Source organism: Dermacentor variabilis, chromosome 2 (assembly GCF_050947875.1).
Source record: "Dermacentor variabilis isolate Ectoservices chromosome 2, ASM5094787v1, whole genome shotgun sequence".
NCBI lineage: Eukaryota > Metazoa > Arthropoda > Arachnida > Ixodida > Ixodidae > Dermacentor > Dermacentor variabilis.
The window spans coordinates 207,488,208-207,511,386 of NC_134569.1; the positions used below are offsets into that span (position 1 = coordinate 207,488,208).

The 23,179-nt window shown below is 43.0% G+C and overlaps 1 protein-coding gene across 1 annotated transcript in view; it reads right to left on the reverse strand.

Moving 5' to 3' along the window:
- LOC142573065 (transcription termination factor 2-like) overlaps window positions 1-23,179 on the reverse strand; it is a 118,108-nt gene that overhangs the window by 2,296 nt on the left and 92,633 nt on the right. The window contains exons 15-16 of the mRNA XM_075682577.1: window positions 22,848-22,930; window positions 4,533-4,607 (exon numbers count right to left, since the gene is read on the reverse strand). Coding sequence (XP_075538692.1) covers window positions 4,533-4,607; window positions 22,848-22,930 — 158 coding nt within the window. The remainder of the gene's footprint in view (window positions 1-4,532; window positions 4,608-22,847; window positions 22,931-23,179) is intronic.

The window sequence follows — 23,179 nt, forward strand, 5'->3', positions numbered from 1 at the left end:
GTTGGTATTGCTTGAACAACGAGCCAGGTGGACTGCTGTGTTGGGTTTCGGAACCAACTTCCTCTTGGTACTAGTTGTCCTTGCTTTTTGAGTGCCTTTAAAAGTCCACGCATCTCTCTTAGCATGCTGCTCAGCGCTCTGATGTCTTGCGGCCACTCTTGTACACCACCGCCACAATGGTCTTCAGTGAAGTGCACATGTGGCGTGTAGTGTTTTTTTCATCCATACTGAAATGTAAAGATCTGTGCAAGTGAAGGTTGATGTAGGATTTGTTTCAGCAGCTAGCAGAATCCTAAATAGCTGTTCGCAGAAAGCACTATTCTACGAGGCAAACCTGGCAACGCAGCATCTCTAGTTCAGAATCACATGCTTGACGCCACTCAGTAAGATTAAGTGTCATCAACGCTTTCTTGTGTAATGTGTATCAGGCAGGGAGGCTTTTCACATTCTTGAAGTAGAGTGGCAATCTGCTCTTGCCGATAACGAACGGTCAGTTTGTACAAGCCACCCATATGCACAGCAAGCAAAAGCGAGAACACCCTGCTCACTTTTACTCCATGTCATTTACTGCACTTCAGATTCAGTCTCTTGTTTGACAGCACCTGCCAAAACATAAATATTTCTGATGAAGCGAGAAGTGATCGAGTTTTCATTAGGAGAAGCGCACTTGCAGGAGTGCAGCAACATGTTCTATACCGTATATTGAATCTGGCAGTAAAAGGGTTCAGTGCATGTATAGTACAATGCTATAAGTTTCGGACACAACAAATGGTAAAATTAAACATAACTAACCGGAAGCTAGTACACATGACACTATGGAAACAACATGAGCCTATGTGGCCAGTGTTTCAGAGTGCAAGACTCTGGAAAACAAAAGGAACAGGAACAGGTACTTATCAACAATGTTCTACTGTACTACATAAACGTAGACATACTATAATAAAATCCAAACAGAAAAGTACTCAGCAGAATGCCTCTTAAGAGCAATAACTCGAGAGCGCGGTCACATTCCATTTTGTTATGCAATCATCGAAGATGCTGCAGACCCTAAACCAAGTGCATGATGTGAAATCCTGTCGATATTACAAGAGTTGTCGAAGGAGGAAACAAAAGATTACATTCTAACTAATGCTAACTTGCTTTTGTCTCATTTGCCCACAATGGCACACCATCCTGGAGCATGGGTTTAGCAACAGCAAAGCTTTTCATGTTAGTCCTTGTCACGTACAGGAAACATTACAACAGCCTGATCGTGGGTTAATATGAATCTGTGCTTCCCATTTAATAATTTTTAAGTAATAAATTTACTAACACACCATTTTTGGTGCAGATGCCAGTTCAGTATGGCAGGCTCAGGCTGCCATGTACTTTTATGTGCACACACTGTGGTTGCATATTATGTGCTATTACATGCAGGAATGAAAAGCGAATGAGCACAGACAAGGCAGAGCACCTATTACACTTAACTGCTTGAAATAGTGATGTGTGATGCCGCAACAAAGTAGAAACTAAACCTGCTCTAGCCCTGAAGCTAAGAGCTGGCGCATCAGGCAAAACAAACAAAAGATAGGGTCTAACATCACAATGCAACATGGGGGCTATTAAATTTAATTACTAATTAAATTATTGAGTCTTGCATCCTAAAACCACAATCTGATTATGAGGCATGCCTTATTTGGAGGGCTCCACATTAATTTTGATCACTTGGTGTTATTTGACATGCACCGCACGCTTGGTACACAAGTGTTTTTGCCTTTCACCCCCTCAAAATGCAGCTGCTGCCTTCAGGGACTGAATCTACAAAATCGTGCTAGTAGCCCACCATAGCCGCTAAGCCACCACAGTAGGTCACAGGTCTATGAGAAATGCCTTAGTGGGGGCTTTTGGGATCAATTCTGATGACCTGCGGTTCTTTAACAAGATACCAAATTTAAGCACACTACTGTCTTTGCATTCCGGCCCCTATCACAATGTGGTTGTCAGGGCTGGGCATTGAACCCACAACCTTGTGTTCACAGCAGCAGAACATTATAGCTACAGAGTCGTCGAGGCCAGTGGTGAATTAACCAATCAAACACTGATGCACATGGCAAGGTGAATGTCCCTTCTGGCTTATTTCTTTATGCTGACATTCCGTTGCGGATTCAACATGTGAAGGTTACCTTGTAACTGCTGCTTCTGAACTACATTGTGTGTGGGGCAAGTGACTTACTACAGTCAAATTACAGTTAAACCTCAATAATGAAGTCGGTAAAATTGGCTATACACTTCCTTATATTTAAATTTTCTGATATAGATATTCAATCTTTTATGCAAATGAGTACAGTCACGGATGGGCTTTTCTTACATGGAGGGGGCTGCAAAACTTTCACATTAATTGGGCAATCGGAAAAAGCAAACTTGAATGAGACAAAAAATTAATTTCGTTGAATTTGAGAGTCGCTGATGAAAGATCTTTTCATGCTGTATCAACAATATGTTCACATTGGTGGCACAAAGCAAAGCCAGCCACGTTTGCATCCACTCTACCCCTGCGGCTGATAGTGTCGCCCACTGTGCAACGAAGCTATCGTGGAAAGCACCTGCAAGCGCAGTGAATGATTTGCCTGCCTCTCGCTTCAATGCGTCTTCGAAACTCAAGATTACGCAACCTCCAGTACTAAACACACGGGAAGGCAGTTCACATACAGTCGCCGACTGATTTTCTGGACTTCAAAAATTCGGACATGCTTGATTATTCGGTCTGCTTCACGGCACCGCCATTCTCCCCATAGACCATAATGTTTAACAACTGCCGAAAGTTCGGACACCTTGCAACCTCTCCTCTGATTTTTCGGACACTCCTTGAGCCAACTTGATAGAGAGCACCACGCACCGACTCTGACCAGTGCATGGTTCGATTGCTGAACGCCATTTTTGTTTTGAACAGAGCCTCCTTGCTGCCCCACGAAGTGGTGCTACTGCAAATCTCCGCTCATCATCATCGCTTCTGACTGGTTAGATAGAGTGGCTACAGCAGTTCCAATCTCAGCTTAGTAAGCCATGTCGAGACAATCCAGCAGCTGATTTGTTTCTTCGTGCACTACGCTGCGAGCAAGCCACGTTTTTCGTTTGTGCGACTGGTGTCGGTGTGGCGGTGTTTGCTTTGTGTGTTGCGTCGAGGTTGCGGTGATTCATCGTGGCATATGAAAACATCGCGTAAAGTCTCTAATGGTGCCAACAGTGCCCGTGCAGAATGCGCAGGGGAATGCCGGCAAGCGGGTGCCGGGAGGCCTAGGATTTGTCGCCTTCCGATGTGCTCCCTACTGATGCTGAAAATGTTCTGCCGAGACCTGCGCAGTGGTTGCATGGCGATTCCGGACACCGTCTGATTTGACAGTTTCACAGGTGCTGACACTGCTGTACTGACATGCGCAGAACTCGACGACGGCGAGATCATACGTCAGGTTTCTGCTGCACCGCTGGATGATGACGCCAAGTCAGAAGATGACGCACCATGTGCTACGCTGCCGTTGCATGTGGAGCGTGTACAAGCAGTGACTGTGCTTTCAGCTGCCTGTAGTGACCGTACGACCCTCTCCAAGATTCAGGCTTATCTGATTGCACGTAAACGGAACAGCGTGCAATGGCGCATTCACGATTTCTTAACGCCTACTGGCAAGCTCGAATAAGTGCATGGAAATAAAGGATTTCTTTTTTTTTTTTATTAATCTGCTTTTTCGGACACCTGTTTATTCGGACATTTCCACAGTCCCCGTGAGGTTCCGTAGTCCCCGTGAGGTCCGAATGAATGGCCGGCGACTGTAATGCCATTCCATCTCGGCACACCCACATTTTATGCAAGCAGCAGATTACTTTGAAAACAAGGCACACAGGCTTTGTATAAACTCAGCCATGTGCAGCCATGGCCGCGCTAGAAATTAGGCATGTGCCAACCTGCCCCCTCCTCCTCCTTCTTCGTGCACACTTAATAGCACTACCACAAGCTCACTCCCTCCTCCCTTTCCTCTTGCTTGTGTGAGAAGATGGCGCTCATCAAGGAATATCTTTCTTGGCTCATCCTTGGATGCTTTCACTCGCACCCAAACCACATGGCATGCAATAGGAACTTATTCCCCTTGGACTTTATACAGAACATAACACTGCTCCGCTTCAGCAGTCACGTGGCGCCCGATTTCAGAGGTGCGTTCGCAAGCAGCCACACATGTAATTCAACAAAATGACTATCTGCATCCATGGAAGCTTCCATTTATGATCTCGGGATTCCTTCATGGTGGCTGAAAAACTTTTGATATTGACATCGTGTATAAACACATTTTGATATACTGAGGTTCAAAATATATGGTATTTTATGGACAAGTTATAAAAAGTTAAGTGCTTCATTATATCAAAAATTTCGTTATGTAGATGCTTAAACACATTTTGATATACTGAGGTTCAAAATATATGGTATTTTATGGACAAGTTATAAAAAGTTAAGTGCTTCATTATATCAAAAATTTCGTTATGTAGATGTTTAACTGCATACGCACCTGTTGATGACAACCGTCTTGGTCTGTCCCACACGGTGGATACGGTCAAATGCCTGTGCTTCCAGGGCCGGGTTCCTAGAAGGGGAACTAAATGCTGTGATGGCGTCTAATTAAGAAAATTAAGTTATGAGGTTCTACGTGCCAAAACCACGATCTGATTATGAGGCATGCCGTAGTGGGGAACTTTGGATATTTAGACCACCTGGCATTCTTTAACGTGCACCTAGACCTAAGTAAGCGGATGTTTTTGCATTTCACCCCCATCGAAATAGTGATGGTGTCTAATAACAGTGTATATTACTGCTATAGGCCACCTAATTCCATGCTGTGATACTTTGAGAGCAATTCTGACTAATGCTTCTCTCCATTTTAGTTTTTACAGCGATGGCTCTTTCTTTTTTCATTCGTGTAGCCTAAAGGACCTTTTACAGGCATTATATAGGGTTTACATTACATATTACAGTGAATAAATAATGAAAACGAGCGCCATTCGCTGAGAACAAAACTTGATAAAAGCTACTGAATAATACACTGCAAACACTAAGAACATACTAGAAAAAGGTAGAACTAAAATGGTAGTGGCAACAATAGAGAATAATACAATTCTAAGCAGTCAGCACAATACAATTCTAACAGTCGGCATGCAATAAGCACTTCAGTTTGCTATCAAAAGAGTCGTGGTTATTGACAGAAATGATTTCCGCAGGCAGCTTATTTCAATGGTAAATGACAAGGAACAATGGCAAATGACACGTAAGCTTGGTACGAGCGATCTTTGGTTATACTTTAAAGCTGTGGCCTAATTGGAAAAAGATGTGATAGGCCGGTCTGATATGAGATTCTGTGAATGGCGCAGGATTGTAACAAAGTTGGTGAAAGTGAGATAACAGGGTAACAAGTCTTTGCGTTTCCAGTGAACATAAATTTAGATGCAATTTGATATCAGTAATGCTGGAATAGCGAGAGTACTTCCTTGTGATAAACCTAGTGGCCTTATTATGCAATGATTGAATTTCCCGGCAAGGTATGCTTGATGTGGGTTCCAGATGATGGCGGCGTATTGTAGTTGCGATCTGACTAAAGTTGTGGATGCTAGTAGTTTGGTTTCCTGATTTGCAAAATGGAAGTGACGCCTAATGAAACCCAGGGTCTTCGACGCTTTGGTGGTGATGTAATCAGTGTGTTTATGCCATGTCAGGTCTGAAGAAATATGAATGCCTAAGTATTTTACTGCAGGAACTTTCTCAGTGGCCATGTTATTCATAGAATAAAAGGAGGACACAGTGAGTTTAGTTGTGGTAAATGTTACAGCTTTTGTTTTCGAAACATTAATCTCCATCTGCCATTGTTCATGTCACTTCGTGATTTCTTCAAGATTGGACTGCAAGGCATCAGAAGGGTCAGTGATCATTCTGTAGATAACACAGTCGTCAGCAAATAGTATAATAGTAGAAGTAAGGTTGGTGCTTATGTCATTAATATAAATAAGGAAGAGAATAGGTCCAAGCACAGAACCTTGCAGAACACCAGACTTTACACGGGTTAGTGCAAAACAATATCCATTGGCAGAAACAAACTGGGGTGAGTTAGTTAAAAAATTAACGATCCAGTTCAGGACATTCCTGTTTATATTAAGATTTGCGAGTTTAATTTTAAGACGAGTGTGAGCAACTTTGTCGAACGCTCTTGCGAAGTCGATGAAGACGGCGTCAATTCTTGTTAGGTGATGAACAGCGTCATGAATGTGGGCTAAGATTTCGAACAATTATGACCCGCACGAACGACCACGCAAGAACTTGTGTTGGTTTTGAAAAAAGTTGTGCTGATCCAGGTATGTCATTACTGCCGATGATATTATGTGTTCCAGCATTTTGCAGGGTATGCTCGTTAATGAGATAAACCTATAATTTGAAAGAGCAGAAGGATCTGCAGATTTAAATATAGGTATAACACCAGCGCTTTTCCAGGCATCAGGCACTTTTCCTGTATCAAGTGACGGCTGGAAAATTGCAGTGAGGATACGAGCTGTCACTGATTTAGTTAGCTTCAGTAATTTTGGACATATTTTGTAAGGTCCAGAGGCTGAATTATTTGGCAAAGGATCGATAGCTTGCTCAATTCCTTCCTGCATAATCACAATGTCATTCATGACTGCGTTAATAGTAGCAGCATTAACACCTGGGGGGAATCAGTGTTTCGCTAGTAAACACTGAGCTAAAGAATAAGTTCAATTCAGTGGCAACCCCAGATGTCTGCAGAAATTTTCCGTCTTTTGCTATCGTTATGAGACTAGATGAAGGGGGCTTAGGATATATTACTTTCCAAAACTTTTGAGTATTCGTTCTCAGTAAGGTTGATAGATTATGATTAAAGAACTTAGCTTTGGCTCTCTCAATTTCTATTTGACATAGTTTTCACTGCACGAGGTAGTTATTCCAATCACCTTCAGATGCCGATTGTATTGCCTTAGTGTAAAGCCACTTTTTCTTGCCAATGCATCGTTTAACAGAAGTGAACCCAATGCTCTGTGATGACGTCATGATACTGTAGTGATTTTTGGAATGTGTCTTTGCTTTAGTACTTAGTAGTGAGTTTAGTACTTAGTACGTTCAACTTGTCATTCGTACTGCGGTTTTGCAGCGATTCCATGAGGTGGTCACAGTACGATGACAATTCACTAATCAATACGTCAACATTTGCTCGTCTATAATCGTAAATAATTTTTTTAGGAATTTCCAATCTGTTACTTTCTAACGAGTATTCGTAATGAAGACCATTGAGGTCACTGATAGATACCAAAATATGCATTGCCATTTCTTCAGGATGTGTTGTCAAGACAAGGTCTAGAACCGAGTTGCCACGTGTCGGAGCAGAAACAATCTGTGATAAACCGAACTGACAAATCAAGCAGAGGAATTCTTTACATTCGTTTTTCCTTGCACCGCCTTCGGCTGTGCACATTCCTGGATAGTTCAAGTCACCAGCAAGGATTGTTACTGAGTTGGGATAATTATCATGTATAAAGCTAAGTGATTCTTCAGATCTTCAATAAATTCGCCAGGCGAATCCGGTCGATGGTAACAAACGCCGATGACGCAAGTAGCAAAATCAGGCAGTTGCAATGCAAGTCACATAATTTCAATGCATGAGGGGTTGTCTACCAGGTTGACTTGGAGGTGTTTCTTTATAGCAATTAAAATGCCTCCACCATGTGAGGTACCCTTGTCTTTCCTAAATACGGAAAAATTTCAAAACAAACACAGTTCCCTATCATCGGCATCAAAATGCAACCAGGTTTTGGTTCCCAGGACAATATCTGCCTCACAACATTCAATGAGTGTGCTAAGGCTGTCCTGCTTGCCAAGCTAACTGCGAAAATTAGACACGATGAAGGAAAGATTTTCATCCGTTCTATCCGTAGCATATTTCTTGCGTCATTGTGAACTACGGGAAGCCTCGTGCCCAGGAAGAGGAACAACTTGCTGACTTGACGGATAGAATGCATGTACCTTTTTATTGAAAACAAGTTTATCAAACAGTAATTTGTACTTTTTGTCGTCGGACTGCCGTTCGCTGCGTGCAAACTCCCCGAGTTTTTTCCTAATCGACTGAATTCGAGGTGAGAAGCCTTCCTCGATCCAGACATAGGCAAATCCATGTCCTTTAATTTAAAGGCATTCTTCAAAACATTGCTCTTATCCTTAAAGTTAAGGAACTTTACACGAATGGGGCAGTCATAGTCTGTTCCTTTCTTTTCTATTTGGTGAGCATGTTCGATTTCACCTGTTTGTACGCCAAGGTTCTTCGCGACAAAGTCACCTGCCAACTCCTCCGAGTCTTTCCATTTTTCTGCTTCTTGTTCAGGAATGCCCCTAAAAATAAAGTTGTTGCGTCGCATTCGTTCGAGTCGTCAACAACTATGTTTGCATGTTCGGCCTATATATTTTTTTATTACTCTTTAGCTGCTCATGCGATTCCTGAAGTGTAGCATTTACACTGGTGACATTGTGCAAGCTGTCCACGACCTGATTCATGCATGACATACACCCACTTACAACATATCAGTCGTGACAGTATGTCGGATATAACAATAAGCAGCCGTGCCGCTGTTAACTTTTGTGTGTTCTATAGTGAAATAACACACTTGCTACAATGTTCTCATGCTGCATTATTGGTTATAACAATTTAGCTTGGCTACTAAGTTGACATTGGCCATCAGCGCAGTTGACTCATGTTTTGGAGAAGTGGAAGGTAGAGAATTGCGCAAAACAGAAGATGCCGTGGATTTCATGTTCATTTTTCTTGCAGTGCAGATGGGTGTTAGCTATATTAAATTGTTATAATCAATAATGCAGATAATGAATAAATGAATAAGCATGAAAAGATGCACCAACGAAGATAACTGAAAGTTTAATGACGTTTCGGCTCCCCATACGAGAGCCTTGTTCACAATAAACCCATAAGAGAGATACAAGATACGTTGTATTTAAGTATGCTTTAGTATGTGACGCAAGCAGCGAGTGTGCACTGTCGGAAGTGCCCCATCATTCCTACTCAGCATGTGCACCATGGCCTGTATGTGCAAGGATTCCAGATGCAGGCACAAAGCAAGCTTCTTTTCCTTGTCCAGGATGTGTGCATTTGCCCAGTCAGTATTACGGCCTGTAGATTCCACATGTTCAGCAAGGGCACTCGAGGCCACGTGCCGTTTTTTGATATAACGCCAATGCCCATACTCGCCTGACGTGTGATCCCACAGGAAAACTGCAAAGGGACTTCTAAAAGCTTCTAGCTGACATCTTCCGTTTGGTCCCGCCCCAGCACAAATCACTCTATTACTAGCGACGACTTTGTCACAATGAATCAGCTCCTGCACTTGATGGCCTACCAAAGATTCACAAGCAAGGTGTTCCTTGCTTTCCTGTTCTTTATGCTGGATCATTTCGCCACTTACAAAGAAAAGGCGGCACCCATGTACGCAGTTCTGGTGAATTTATTGAAAAGATACGGCACCTTGTTCCTGCTCATGATGACGTCATGGTTCCATTTGATGTTAAGTCACTATACACAAGAGTTCCAGTGGAACTGGCAGTAAAGATTTGCACCACTGCCCTCGAATCTAATGGGTCGCTACCAGACAGGTCTCCAATTGATGTTCCAGACCTGTGCCATTTCCTTCGGTTTTGTTTGTCAAACACATACTGTATTTACTTGCATAATAATTGCACTCCAGAATTTTGTCATCAAAATTTGATTTTTTTTCTTTCTCGTGTAATGATCGTACCCAGAATTTGCCGTAGCGATATGTCGTGTGCCAAGTCTAGCTAATGATTAATGCGCTTACCATCTGTCGAATGCTGTCGAATGCTACGCAAATGACTCTTCAAGACATACCAAACGGTCTGCACGCACCGAACATTCTTAAGCAGATGCCCCATTTCATTCCTTTCATCACTTTCCGCACGTCTACATACACACAAAAAAAAGCTACAACCAAACTTGCCTTGCCTTTATTATTTGTAGGCTTTATAATGGATCTGGTCAACAACTACAACAAAACAGCACCTTTCGATTCTTCTCGTCTGTGGGCACACAACAAATTGCGAGCGGCAACGATAGTAGCCACGTTTACACTGATACGTTAGAAGTGTACCCTACTGATATGCCGACGCTTGTAACACAGCAAAGATATCCCCACACCCTTAGCGGAAATGTGCCATATTAGGATAGTAAAGACAAATGCCACAGTTTTCGCAGCACGCCTGCCATGTTTCTTCGTCACTGGCAGCTAAGCGTGCCTGTCTCTGTTTCTGTCCCCTCAAAGTGGACATGGCTATGTTACTGACACAAATTTGCTGATATGAACAATATTATTCATTACTGATACGGAAAAAAAACAATTTCAATGTGCGTAATGTACTTACGAGAAGAAAAAAAATTGGGTTCAGCGCATTCGGCTTGCTTCGCTGGCCGCCATTTTTGTTTTGGTGTCCCGCACTGTTACAGCGACAGCCACCTGTTTGTTGACCTGTTGTCATCCCGCAGCAAATGTGGGATGAAAAAAAAATTATTTTCACAGGAAATTTAACCCGTGTAATGATTGCACCCCTGAATTTGCGTCATTTTTTCTTGGACAAGAAAGTGCAAGCATTATGCAAGTAAATATGGTACTTTGTCTTCCAAGATAATTTTTACCTGCAAATGCATGGTACAGCTAAGGGTGAATCTATCTCAGCTTCTGCTACGAATGTTGTCATGGAGGACGTCTAACGCCAAGCGTTTGCACCTTTTACGCGTTCTCCAAATGTTTTTCTGATATGTAGATGATTACTTTTGCATAATTCACAAGGATGCTCTCACTGCCTTCACTGCTTGTCTTAACAGCGTGGAACAGGTGATTCAGTTTACTGTTGAGCAAGAAGCAAGCGGTTGTCTACCATTTCTTAATGTAATTCTCAAGCATAATGACTCTAGCCTTTCTTTCAATGTCTACAGGAAGCCCACACAGAGGCCAGTACCTGCGCTTTAACTCTGTACATCCGCTTTCACACAAAGGTCTGTTCCTGCTATGCTGTTCCAGCGAGCAAAAACCATTTGTACAAGACAGGAGGACTGCACAGGTGATATTGAGAGCATCTGTAAGGATTTAAGTAATAGGGCTACCCTCCATCCTTTTTGTCCTCGGTACGGAAAAAGCCATCACTCCCAGAAAGATAGCGTTCTATGTTGTCTCCGAAGAAGCGAGCTGCCATTCTATACAACCCTCCACCAGTGAGATCATTGCTCATATCATGCGCAGGTACAACGTCAAAATTGCGCATGTGCCAACTCGCAAACTAAGAAACCTTTTAGTAATTGTAAAAGACAAGTTGCCACAGAAAAATTTCCCCGGTGTAGTGTACGCCATAACATGCGAGAACTGTGGTTACAAGCATATCATCGAGACACATGATTTCAAGAAATGTGTGAAACAGCATGAGTATGACGTCAAGAAACAGCATGTGGCTTCAAGTGCCCTTGCTGAACATGTGGAACAGGCCACGACATTTACTGGGCAAGTGCACGTGTCCTGGCCCAGGAAAAGCTGCTTGCTTCACACTTGCATCTAGAATCCTTGCACATACAGAACATGGCGCACACGATGAATAGGAATTTGAGAATGATGAGAACTTCAATTTTTAGTGTAGTGAACACACTATTTGAAAAGCTCACTGTACTACAGTTAAATGCATTTCTTGTAAACAATAACGTTATCTGCCCACAGCAGCATGGCTTTGTTGCAGGTAGATCTACATCAACTGCAGTTTTAACACTTTTGCAATCCCTTAAATCTGCTCATAACAAGAATAACATTGCTGGGTCAATTTTTCCTGATATAAGAAAGGCATTCGATACAGTCTGTCACTGCATACTGTTAGAAAAACTCAAATCTTATGGTATCGTTGGAAACGCACTTCCACAGCTACTTCAAGGCACGAAGGCAACCAGTGGTAATTAACAAACATCATTTTGCTTTCACCAATATCATATGCCGTGTGCCACAAAGCTCGGTATTAGGCCCTATTCTGTTTTCACTATACATAAATGATTTATCGGACGCACTTAACCTGTCAAAAATCTTGATGTATGCTGACAACACTGCCCTAGTTTACTCAGGTGATTCACTCTCGTCATTACAAGACACAATATCTGGGGAACTGCTAAAAGCAGCTAAATGGTTTTCAGAATATAGACTAGCCCTAAATACTGATAAAACTAAGTATATCATATTTCACTCCAACTGCAAAATACTAGACTACAGTGCATTCACTTTGACTCTAGCGAACCAAACTCTGGATTGTGTTGGTTCATTTAAATATTTAGGGGTTACTTTAGACAGTCACTAGCACTGGAGAGAACAAATTAACATTGTTTGCAGAAAACTCTCTTTCAGCTGTTACACACTGGCCCGTGCCTGGCAATATTTTCCTCAGGCTTTGCTTCGTTGCATATACTTTTCTTTTTTCATACCCACATGAGCTATTGATGTGAAATATGGGGTCTAACATACAAAACTTACTTAGCACCTATATTGCAGTAGCAAAAATGCGCCCTCAGAATAATAACATTTTCCTCAGTTCATCACCCTAGTAGCGTTCTGTTTACTGACCTTCGTATTCTTTCTCTCACGTCGTTAAGAAATTATATGATCACTTGTTTAGTTAACAAAATACTCAACACCAACTTTCCCTTACCCAACACCATATTTAACTTCCCGCATGCAAACAACTAACTTTAACCTAAACCTTCTTTATTGCAGCAATGTCTACGGTGAATGATTATTAGAGTTCTTTAGTTCTATAACTTGGAACACTGTGCCTGTGGAAATAAAAGTAACCAGAAATTTTGATCTTGTATGTAAATGCTTCTTCTTGTCTAACAAAATGTAATAACTCTTCCTTAAAAAGAAAAAGTACTTGTTCATGTAAATAATGTTCTTACTCATTGAGCAGATATGTACTTGGTTGACCTGCATTTGTATTTTTGTGTATTGGACCAGCTACTAGCCAGATAGGCTATTGGTCCAACTATTTTTGTATGCCCCCCCCCCCACTTCTTGAATTGTTTAAATAAAGTTCACTTTTTGATCCATTGAATGATGGGACACTTCCGATGGTGTACACTCACTGCTTGCGTCACGCACTAAAACATGCTTAAATATGTTGTATCTGTTATTGTGAACAAGGCTCCTGTATGAGGAGCCCAAACAAACAGTTCTTAGTGCTGCGGCTGCTCATTGTTACATTCATTATAAGTCAGCCTGACTAAACTTACTTTGGCTAATTAAGATGTTTCGATTTTTGTTTCCGTTTTTTTTTTTCGTGTATAATAATTATCAGCTACAACACAGGAACCTTCTTGGCACAAGAATATTGTTATAAGTGGGTTTGACTGCACTAGACAACTTGACTCGGGCATGGCAGCCTGCACTTCGTCATGTGCATGCGTGTGAAGCAGAGTAGCAGAGTGCAGCCCTCGACTCCATTCCTGAAAGTGGAGATCCCCACAATTCCCCTTCTTTTAACTCCTCGGAATGGTGCGAGTTGGACTATTCCCACTCCTTGAGTGGTTGGGCTGGTCCATTCCATTTCTCCAATTCCAGTAAATGTAACACTTTCTTCATAATTGTTTACTACTAAAACATGCACGCCTAGTGACAAAAAAACAAACAAACATACTTTTGAAGTTTTAACAACATAACAAATAATGTTACTACTTTTCCGCACAAGAACAAACATGCTTTGTGGTCTCTTATCCCTTCAGGCGACTGTTGCATGTAATCTTTCCAATTACTGTATTTACCCGAATCTAACGAGCACCTTCTCTCCAAAAAAAATTAGGCTGGGAATTGCCTATGCCGTTACAGTTGAATATTAAAAATATCAAAGTTGTTAGCGGCACTCTCAGCAGCCTGCCGTCACAGCCACCAGATATCAGATTCAGCATCATCGCCATCACAAGATGGCGACAAAGCATGTTTTTATGAAAGTTGCTATGGGTCATGCTGTGGGTTCCTTTTATGCTTGACTAGGATCTAGAGTGATATTCTTGATCCAACACTTTCGAAGATGCTATCACGTTCATGAGATCTCACGTAACTCAGCACCAGATGCGTCGGCACATACTGCCAGCACTTCTGGTGGTCCGCTAAGCTCCCTATCTACGCACAGTGCCAGGAACGCTGTTGACCGCATACTCTGCAGCTCTAAAAAGTAACTGTGAAAGGACTACTGTGGTGCCAGTGCCAATCATGTTTTTGGAGGCATTTAGCATACTGTATTTTGTACCGCAATCTATGCCCAACAGCATATTAAAACGTTTTTTTCCTCACCTACATCGCTGAAGTCTGCTGCCTTTTTTTTGTTCACATTTACTGGCATAATAACGGACAAGGGGCATAATAACGGTATGGGTCTAGATACCCATATGCCGTCGCGGACGTCCCGAAAAGCTCCTTCGACGGTACTCTGGGCCGTACATAGTGATCCGCCACCTGAGCGATGTGAATTGCAAGGTTGTTCCTGACAGTGGCAATACAGTGAAAGCTCGTTAATTCGAACTTCAATAATTCGAATTTATGGATAATTCGAACTGTACAAGTTGATCTGGCCAAGCTCCACAGAAGTCTATGTATAAAAAAGCCCGTTAATTCGAATGCGAGAAGGATCCGCCACGGATAATTCGAACTAGGCACCACCGTGCGGGCGCCTTGGCACCTGGCACACGGCCAGAGAAACACGCCTACTGCCTACACACAATGCTGCATTGCCTCCGAAAAGGAGAGAACGGCGAGAGAAGGCAAAATCGGGGAAAATCTAACTGGCGCAGGCTTGGACAAAAGGTAGCGGCGGCTGCCTCCTCTCCGTTCTATGTGACCCCCGATACTTCTTGCCCGTCACGAATCTCGAAGGCTTTGCAAATCTTTTGTAGCTGCTAATGTGCAGCAGATGGCGCGGCAAGCACCAAAACCCAGCGAATGAAGTGCGTCACAGCTGCGCTTGCAGTCACGAACCGACGAATTGGGGCCTTCGCCACCTTCACAATTTTAGCGTCTTTGTCTCAGCAGTCTTCATCAGTTGTGCACACATCTGTTTTCAGCTTAGGAGGTACCGGCCGTCGCGATTCTTTGTGATGGCGTTAAGCCTCGGCTAACGTTCGTTTCGGTGGACATCGGTGGTGTGGCACAGTCGGGCCCAGAGCTGCGACTTGAAGATGGCGTGTGCCCGGGGCACACGCCATCACTTTCTGACGCACCAAATTTCGGACATGCCCTACTGCTTCCAAATCGCAGTGTACTGCTGTTCTCCTTCACTTTCGTTAGTTCGAATTTTTGTTAATTCGAACTGAAGCGGCTTCCCCTAGCGGTTCAAATAAACCAGCTTTTACTGTAGTTCCTGTTACCGCAAGCACTTACCTGAAGTGGTGCATGTGGTATGTAACTAACTTTTGATTTTTTTTTGTGTGTGTTTTTAACTCTGTGCTCTTATACACCGCCCTCATACGCTTAAATTGCGCATTGGGACGATGCTTCCTTCGGAGGGACGCAAATGCCATGCCTGTACTCTGTTGAAGAAGAAGACCACGCAAGTGTGTATGAGTGTATTTGTCAAGGCGCAGTGAGGAAAAGGAAGTTGTGGTTGATCTCACAATTAAAATGGCGACCTGCTGTTGTGCCTCCTGCTCGACGACCCCTTTTTTTGACGTTGTGACAATATCTTCCAGGACACTCTCTCACCACCTGTTATCGCATAGTCTGTGAAAAAAAATATGCCACGTTTTCCAAATCACTATGGAGTTGTGTGAGGTGCAAAAATTTTTGACATGGCTGTTTAGGCCTGCATAACTTTGTTGTAGATCAAGGATGGCTTTGCTAAATCCAATAATTCTTGGCAACTTAACTACTTAGTTATGTTATGCTTAATTATGCTTAAATCAGTGGTGGGACTGCCCAAAGCCAATTTGGAGCAATTTTTTGAGCAAGTAAAATTGCGTTCTGGAGCAGTTTCAGGGTGTCTACCAAGTTGACATTTCCAAATTCCCCAAGTTTTCCTGGTTTTCCCTGAGTGCCTTTGCAAGATTCCCTGAGTGACACAGAACTTCGTTTTATGTCAAGATGGACTGACACTACGTTGCCCAATGCTGTCACTCTCTAGTAAACATGTTAAAAAATAAAAAAAAAAAATTTAATCCAGTTTGAATAGCAAGGAGTACTGTTTATTTTATTCAAAAAAAGAAAACAGAAGGGAGGCGTTAGTAAAATGAACAGTGAATAAAATACATGTGAAAAAGGTGGTAAAGCCCATTGCAAATCGAGTCAAACATCTTCAAATATGAATAAAAAGGGACGCATACAAAACCAGATATTTTCAAGTATGAGCTATTTCTATCAACTGAGAGCAAGCTCATTGGTATGAGGCCCAAACAATGTCACAAGTGAGATTCTCTCTCAGTAGCTGGAAAGTCAACCTCACTTGTCGCGACAGACTCTCAGCCCAAGCACGACGACTCAGTGTTGCATTTCACAGCTTTAAAGAGTTTATTTTGGGTGGATGAGGAACATCTGCATCTCGGCGTCAACTACCACTTAATTTTTTGAGCTCAAGCTCCTTCAGAGTGGCGGCACAGTTCCTTTCCGTTCGTTCCTTAATGTGTCAGTCCTTTCTGTCCTCATCCTCCTTCCGCTGTGCGTTCGCCCCTCACACCACTTGAAGCATCCTCTTGGTGAGTTTTACAGTTAATGTCCGATTTTTCGGTCTTCCAGGGGCCGCGAAAACGCCCGAAAAATCGGGCAGTCCAAAAAAAAAAAATGAATGCATATCTTTTACTGCCCTTAAGGGCTCAAATCACCACAGGCACGTCCAAAAAATCTCTGCAGGCCTGCCAGTGCACATATTAGGTATTTCGATGCTCGCACGGTGACAGGAGACGGCGGGTGCACGCCTGTATAATTAAGGAACACATATTGGGCCCTGTGACAATTGCTCCTTCCTACACTTGTTAAGTTTCACCGTAATACTTCGCATATGCTTCACCGCGTAACACTACTGTATAGAGGCAAAGCTTACTTTCGGAATCCGTCATTAGGCAACGCGACGTGCTTTCCGAGCTTCAAAGCCATTGGCGATGATTACAAAGGCAGAGTTGGCGCCATTGCTAACAGCGGCGAATTGATAAAAGTAGTGAACGTCGAAGTAGCTAGGCCTAGTGTTGCCGTGGTGGAGGCTACGGCTACCAGTGGATCTGTGTGCGAGAGCGCCTGTTCGAGGCGGCGAGATAATCACAATGGCGGCTTTGATTAATGCCGTTTCAGAGCTGCGGTCACGGCAAAAAGTCGGGAAAATCGGACGGCGAATGGTTCTTACGTCCAAAATTTCATATGTCCTTATACATTGACTCTATGGAGTACGTGGTGGTGCCGCGAAGCTGTCCGAATTATCGGGCATGTCCCAAAAATTAGATATCCGGAAAATCGGTCGTTGACTACATTGGAAACTCTTCCAGCCGACGACACAACGTCAAAGACGATTTGTTACAATTCTGCTCTGTAACTCGAGGCAGCATTAGCGCGACTTTCGTTCTCTTTCAATAAAATTACAGCTAATTTCCCCTAATACAAGCACACATTCCACAAGTTTTCTCCGATTATTTCCAGGCTATTCAAGACCCCTGAGAATTCCCAGTTGGTAGACACCCTGAATTTGAAGCTGACAAAATGTCATTTTGGAGCAGCTTGTAACAGACTAAATTTCATTTTGGAGCAATTTGGAGCAGATAAATTTTATTTTGAAGCAGTGTGGAGCTGGCAAGTCTGAATTTTGGTGGAATAGCGCAATATGGCAGTGCACTTCGAAACCACGATGAAGCACAGAATAAACAAACATGATGGCTGTATTGAAACTGTCTTAAGCTGAATTTTGAAGCAGGTTACAGTGATACTGAAACTGCATAGCGTATGCAAACTTTATTGCAATAGCAATTATGTGGACACTACAGGCGCATTTTTGCCGTCAGCATCAGCGTCACTGTAATGTTCCGTATAAAGTGCAAGGAACATAACACCGTTGCCGCACGCCGTATGTGCAAGTGAAAGCATGCGAGGGGTGCGCACGTTCAGGGCTAAACGTCGCACGCGCAAGGGTGGAAGGCGTAAAGGAAGCGCGCCATCTTCCGTTGTGCGCTTGATTCTGGGGGGAGGGGTAGAGAAGGAAGGGGTGCGGCGTTGTACTGTGAATTCTGCGGCCATGCAGGCCATATCTTGAAAGCAATCTGCATTAAAGACAGAGTCTAGGCACTTCGACGACCCATTTTGTTCGTGCTGCGTTCTCGCCCGGTCAGTTTGCGTTAAAGCGATAGACAGCACGAAGGTCACCTCGCTCGCTGCTGCTGCCATGCTTCCTCATCCCAGTGTTATGACAGTGTGTCCGCACTCATCGAATGTGATGTGTTCATGTTTGCCTATGCACGCTGACACCATGCTTTTTAATTTAGTTAGTAAGCGAATGTTTGCAAGTTTATACGGCTGACAAAACTATATCCTTACTTTGCATACCACAATCAATGCTTCGCATTTCGGGTGAAACTGCAACTTCCTTTTGCAATAGTGGCCGTAGATTTTTAATTAGTGGTAGCAATTAAAAAAAACATGCATTCTGCAATAGTGAGACCAAAATTTCAAAAAAAGTAGCCCAAGATAACTTTTATAATTACATTTTTCTTTGCTGTATCAACAGTGTGGGTGAAGTGCCTGGGAATGTGCTTCACCAACAAACCGTATGGAGAAGCCAGTTACGAACTACTCTGTTTTATTGGAAGTCATTTCTCATAATCAGTGGTGGTTCAGTCAGTTTAGGATTTGGAGAAATTTCTGGACGAAAGAAAATGTCATTCTGGAGCAGTTTAGGAACAACCACAACAGCATATTTTGGTGCAGTTTTAGAGCAGGAAAATTGGTCTTTTTGGTACACTTGGAGTAGTACAGCAGTAATCTGTAACCATTTGGCAAAGCTTGTTATTACTGTGCAATCAGTAAGCACTGCTCAAAAGTGAAGCAAGACACAAAGCCAACAGCAACCAATTAAGCTTGTCTTCCCACGGACGATATACCGTGCACACTATATTGCAAACATATTTATTTGGGTAGGCAAAGGACTTAATTTTGTAAACAATTAAACAAAATTTGTAGGCTAACGAGAAAATACATGTGTACCAAAAGCTCTAAATAGGTCTAAAGGCCTGCCAGTACACTTATGTGTATCGGTGCTCGTACTGTGATAGGAGATGGTGGGTGCACGCGTGTATAATGAAGGAAACCATACCCTGTCCAGTGACAATTGCCCCTTTCCACTTTTCGTATGCTTCACCGCGTAGGCATACTGTACTAAGGCGAAGCTCACATTCAGGAACTAGCATTATGCAATGTGACGTACTTTCCCAGCTTCGAAGCTATTGGCGAGGTTTACAAAGGCGGAGCGGCGCCATTGCTAATAGGGACGAATTGTTTCAATGAAGAACATGGCACCGAACTGCAAGCTTGGTAGCTAATGTCGAAGCAGCTAGGCCTAACGTTGCCGCGGTGGTGGCTACGGCTGTCAGCGGATCTGCGTGTGAGAGAGGCGGTTCGAGGCGGCAGGATAATCGACATGACCGCGGTGCTGGCTTCTCGTGTGGCTTTGATTAATGCCATTTGGGATCTGTGGTCATGGCAAAAAGTTGGGAGAATCAAATGCAAAGGTCTTTAGCATCCAAAAATTCAGACATTGTTATACATTGACTTTGTGGGCTACGTGGCGGTGCCGCGAATGTGTCTGAATTTTCGGGCCTGTGCGAAAAACAAGCCGTCAGGAAAATCCGTCACCGACTTTATTTGAATGTTCACAAATCGATTCGTATAGTGGAGTAGTTATATAACATAACCCTACTGAAACCATTGCACTGCCGCGAAAACGCGAGAATAAAGCACTTTTGCGCAGTTGGCGCAAATGACACTTGAGTGGGCACAGCAAGGAGCAGGCAAGGCGACTTGTAGCAAAATGACGCAAAAGTTTGACCACCACTGCATAACAGATCAGGGTGATTCCAAAGCACATTATGCGTAACTTCCCGATATAATGTGAAACTATTCCAATCTGTTTTTATTCCAAATCCGCCATTAGCCCTTCATGCTCATGCCGCGAGTGGCCGCGTGTGCGCCGGCAGCTTGCCGTAAGCACCGAAAAGTCCATGTTATAAGCGCGAAAATTACGAGAATGTGTGAGGGAGGCGACATTGCGTGGTGTGTGAAATGTCAACGGCTGCACTCTATATTGGAGAACGAACCCACTCGCTTTGTGCACATGTCGAAGCAGTTCTGGAGCAGCATGGGGCAATTTCAGTCAATTTTGTGTGTTTGGCGCAGTTTGGCACAGGTATTTGTGCTTGTACCACAATTGCACATTCGGCGCAGGAGTCCCACCCCTGTTAAATGTTTAGAAGTGCACTAAAGCTAAGGAGTTTACTAACTTCACTCCTTAACTTAAAGTTGAAAAGTTCACTCCATTAAACACTGCTGTCTTTAAATGTCCTTCGACATTGTATTATCAGAAGTGTAGAATGCGTAGAATGCCATGCTGTTTATAATTACCGCGGCAGAGGTAATCACCTATGTGCATACTGAAAGAGTCATATTGAGCAAACACCGAAAAATGTCATAAATTAGCCATGTCTAGTTCAATCTAACTAACAAATTTACCCGTTTTGTAGTCTAGCTTAAAATTAACAATTAGCACTCCTGGACTATGTGCCTATTCAATTCCAACTCCATTCCGAAATTTCGGGCTCCCATCAATCTGCCACAATGGTGCTACCATACATTCCCATTCCATCCCAGGTGTTTGAAAATGTGGAATAATTCCGGAATCATTCTAACTTTGGAGTTGCCACTGTGCAACTCTGGCATGTGTGCCAGTGCGCATTAATACATCTCCGTCCCTAACCATTGTTCCTTGTCCAGGCAATGCTGTTAATTTGTGTCCCACGCAGTATTTCGTAGAAGCCTGTTGTTGGGCAAGTCGGTCAAACATTAAACATAGCGCTGAGAGCAGCACACACACAAGGAAAAGATTACAGCAGAACTAATCTCATGACGACATTCGATGGTAATGCAAATAGCAATCAAGCAATGTAGCAACAGATCAAATTCCTGAAGTTTCATTTATTTATTATGGTTAGTGGCAATTATCAGACTTTCCTTGCTTCAGCTATATGCCTCATACTCTCGATATCGTCCTGCTTTGCTATGGCACTCGCTTGCCAAAGTAGCCCATGATAGTGGAAGCATGATGACTGTATGATGCCCATGCAATGACAATGGAATGACGAAGCTGGAGTGATGCTGATCGAATGACAAAGGCGTATAATGACGACGACGTGACAACAATGAAATGTCTTCATTTATATTATGATGATGGTATAATGACAACAACTTGATAACAAACACAACCTAACAACATGAAGACAATGAGATGACGACGACTGTATGACGAGAAGCAGATGAAGGAGAGGGAATCGCGACGATGGCATTACCAAGAAGGCATGACAACGGTGGTATGACAATGAATGCATGATGGCATACATGTGACGACAATGCAATGATGATGGCATGACAACGGCAGCATATTCATGACAGAATGATGACAACATGACTACGATAGAATGACAAACAACGAATGACACTGATGGACCGACGAAGGTGGTATGACAATGATGACCTGACGGCAATGGGATGACAATACTGAAGTGATGATAATTACGGAACAATGTGACAATGATGGCATGATGACAATGGCACGACGAGAGTCTGATGCTGAAGTTGCAATCATGACGATGAGATGACTGCGATGGCATCCAGATGACGTTATGATAACAAATGCACAACGACGACTGCATGACAGGAATGCAGTGATGATGACAACGGCAGGAAGACAATGGAATGACGATGACTCTATCATGAAACCTGTATGACAAAACTGGTGCGACAACGATGGCACGACCATGATGGCATTATGACGACGGTCTGCCTGCGACGATGGATGGATAGATAGATAGGCTCAAAATGGCTGACGTAGGCAAAGAATGCTATTGGCATTAAAAGAACACATGTGCCCCATCTTTTTTTCCTGCAGAGATGTGTCTGCACACATATCCTTCCGAGTGTCACACCTTGTCTGAGCAATGCAACCCAGCTTCACATAATGGTCTTTGAAGGCCAACTGTAATGAAATTTCTAACCATGTAAAAAGCTTAGTTTAAGATTGAGGAGCCTCTGCACAACATTTTTGCATTTGAAACATGAGTAAAAGTATCACAGAAAGGTTGTGAAAAATAACTGTTTCTAATATGAAAACTGAAAAAAAGAACCATAAATGGAAAGAAGACTGCTGTTATCACTTGCCAGAAGTGATGCATGACTTAGATCGTTCAGAAGTGCTGCCAGCTCTTCGGCATCACCTCTAAGATTAGGTGGCACCTACCCAAACAACACGAATCTAGGAGGTGATGCCATAGCTGCTAACCACCAGGTGCTTGTGTTGTCTGCTTAGGTGCTGTTTAGAGGCTGCTAATAAGAAAACTACACAATTATCAATCCCACAGCTTTGCCAAGATTGCTTCACTCATATATACTACTGATTTATAACCAATTTACCAAAAGTGACATTTCTGTGCAGTTGCCTTTGCATGCACGTTCAACCACTGATCAAGCCAGGCTAGCTTCGCCCACCTTACATTCACTCTACTCACCAGTGTACGTCGAGCACAAACATGTGATTGCCACCAATAAGGTTGAGACCCACGCCGCCAGCTTCGAGAGAGAGCAGCATCACCTGAAGAAAGGCGGGCACTCCATGAATGTTGGCTTTACTTAGGGGCTTCAGAGAAGGGTAGCTATTTATAGCTCAGAACGTCATCAAACTGTAACACATTTCTCTCTTTCAGTACTAGAGACACGCAGTACTGCTCGCAGGAGGCCACAAACAGTGTCAATGCTACGTTTGTACCTAGATGTAACGAATAATTGAATATAAAGAAGCCAACTGAAAATGTTGTTTGCCAATATCAATGTGCAACAAATC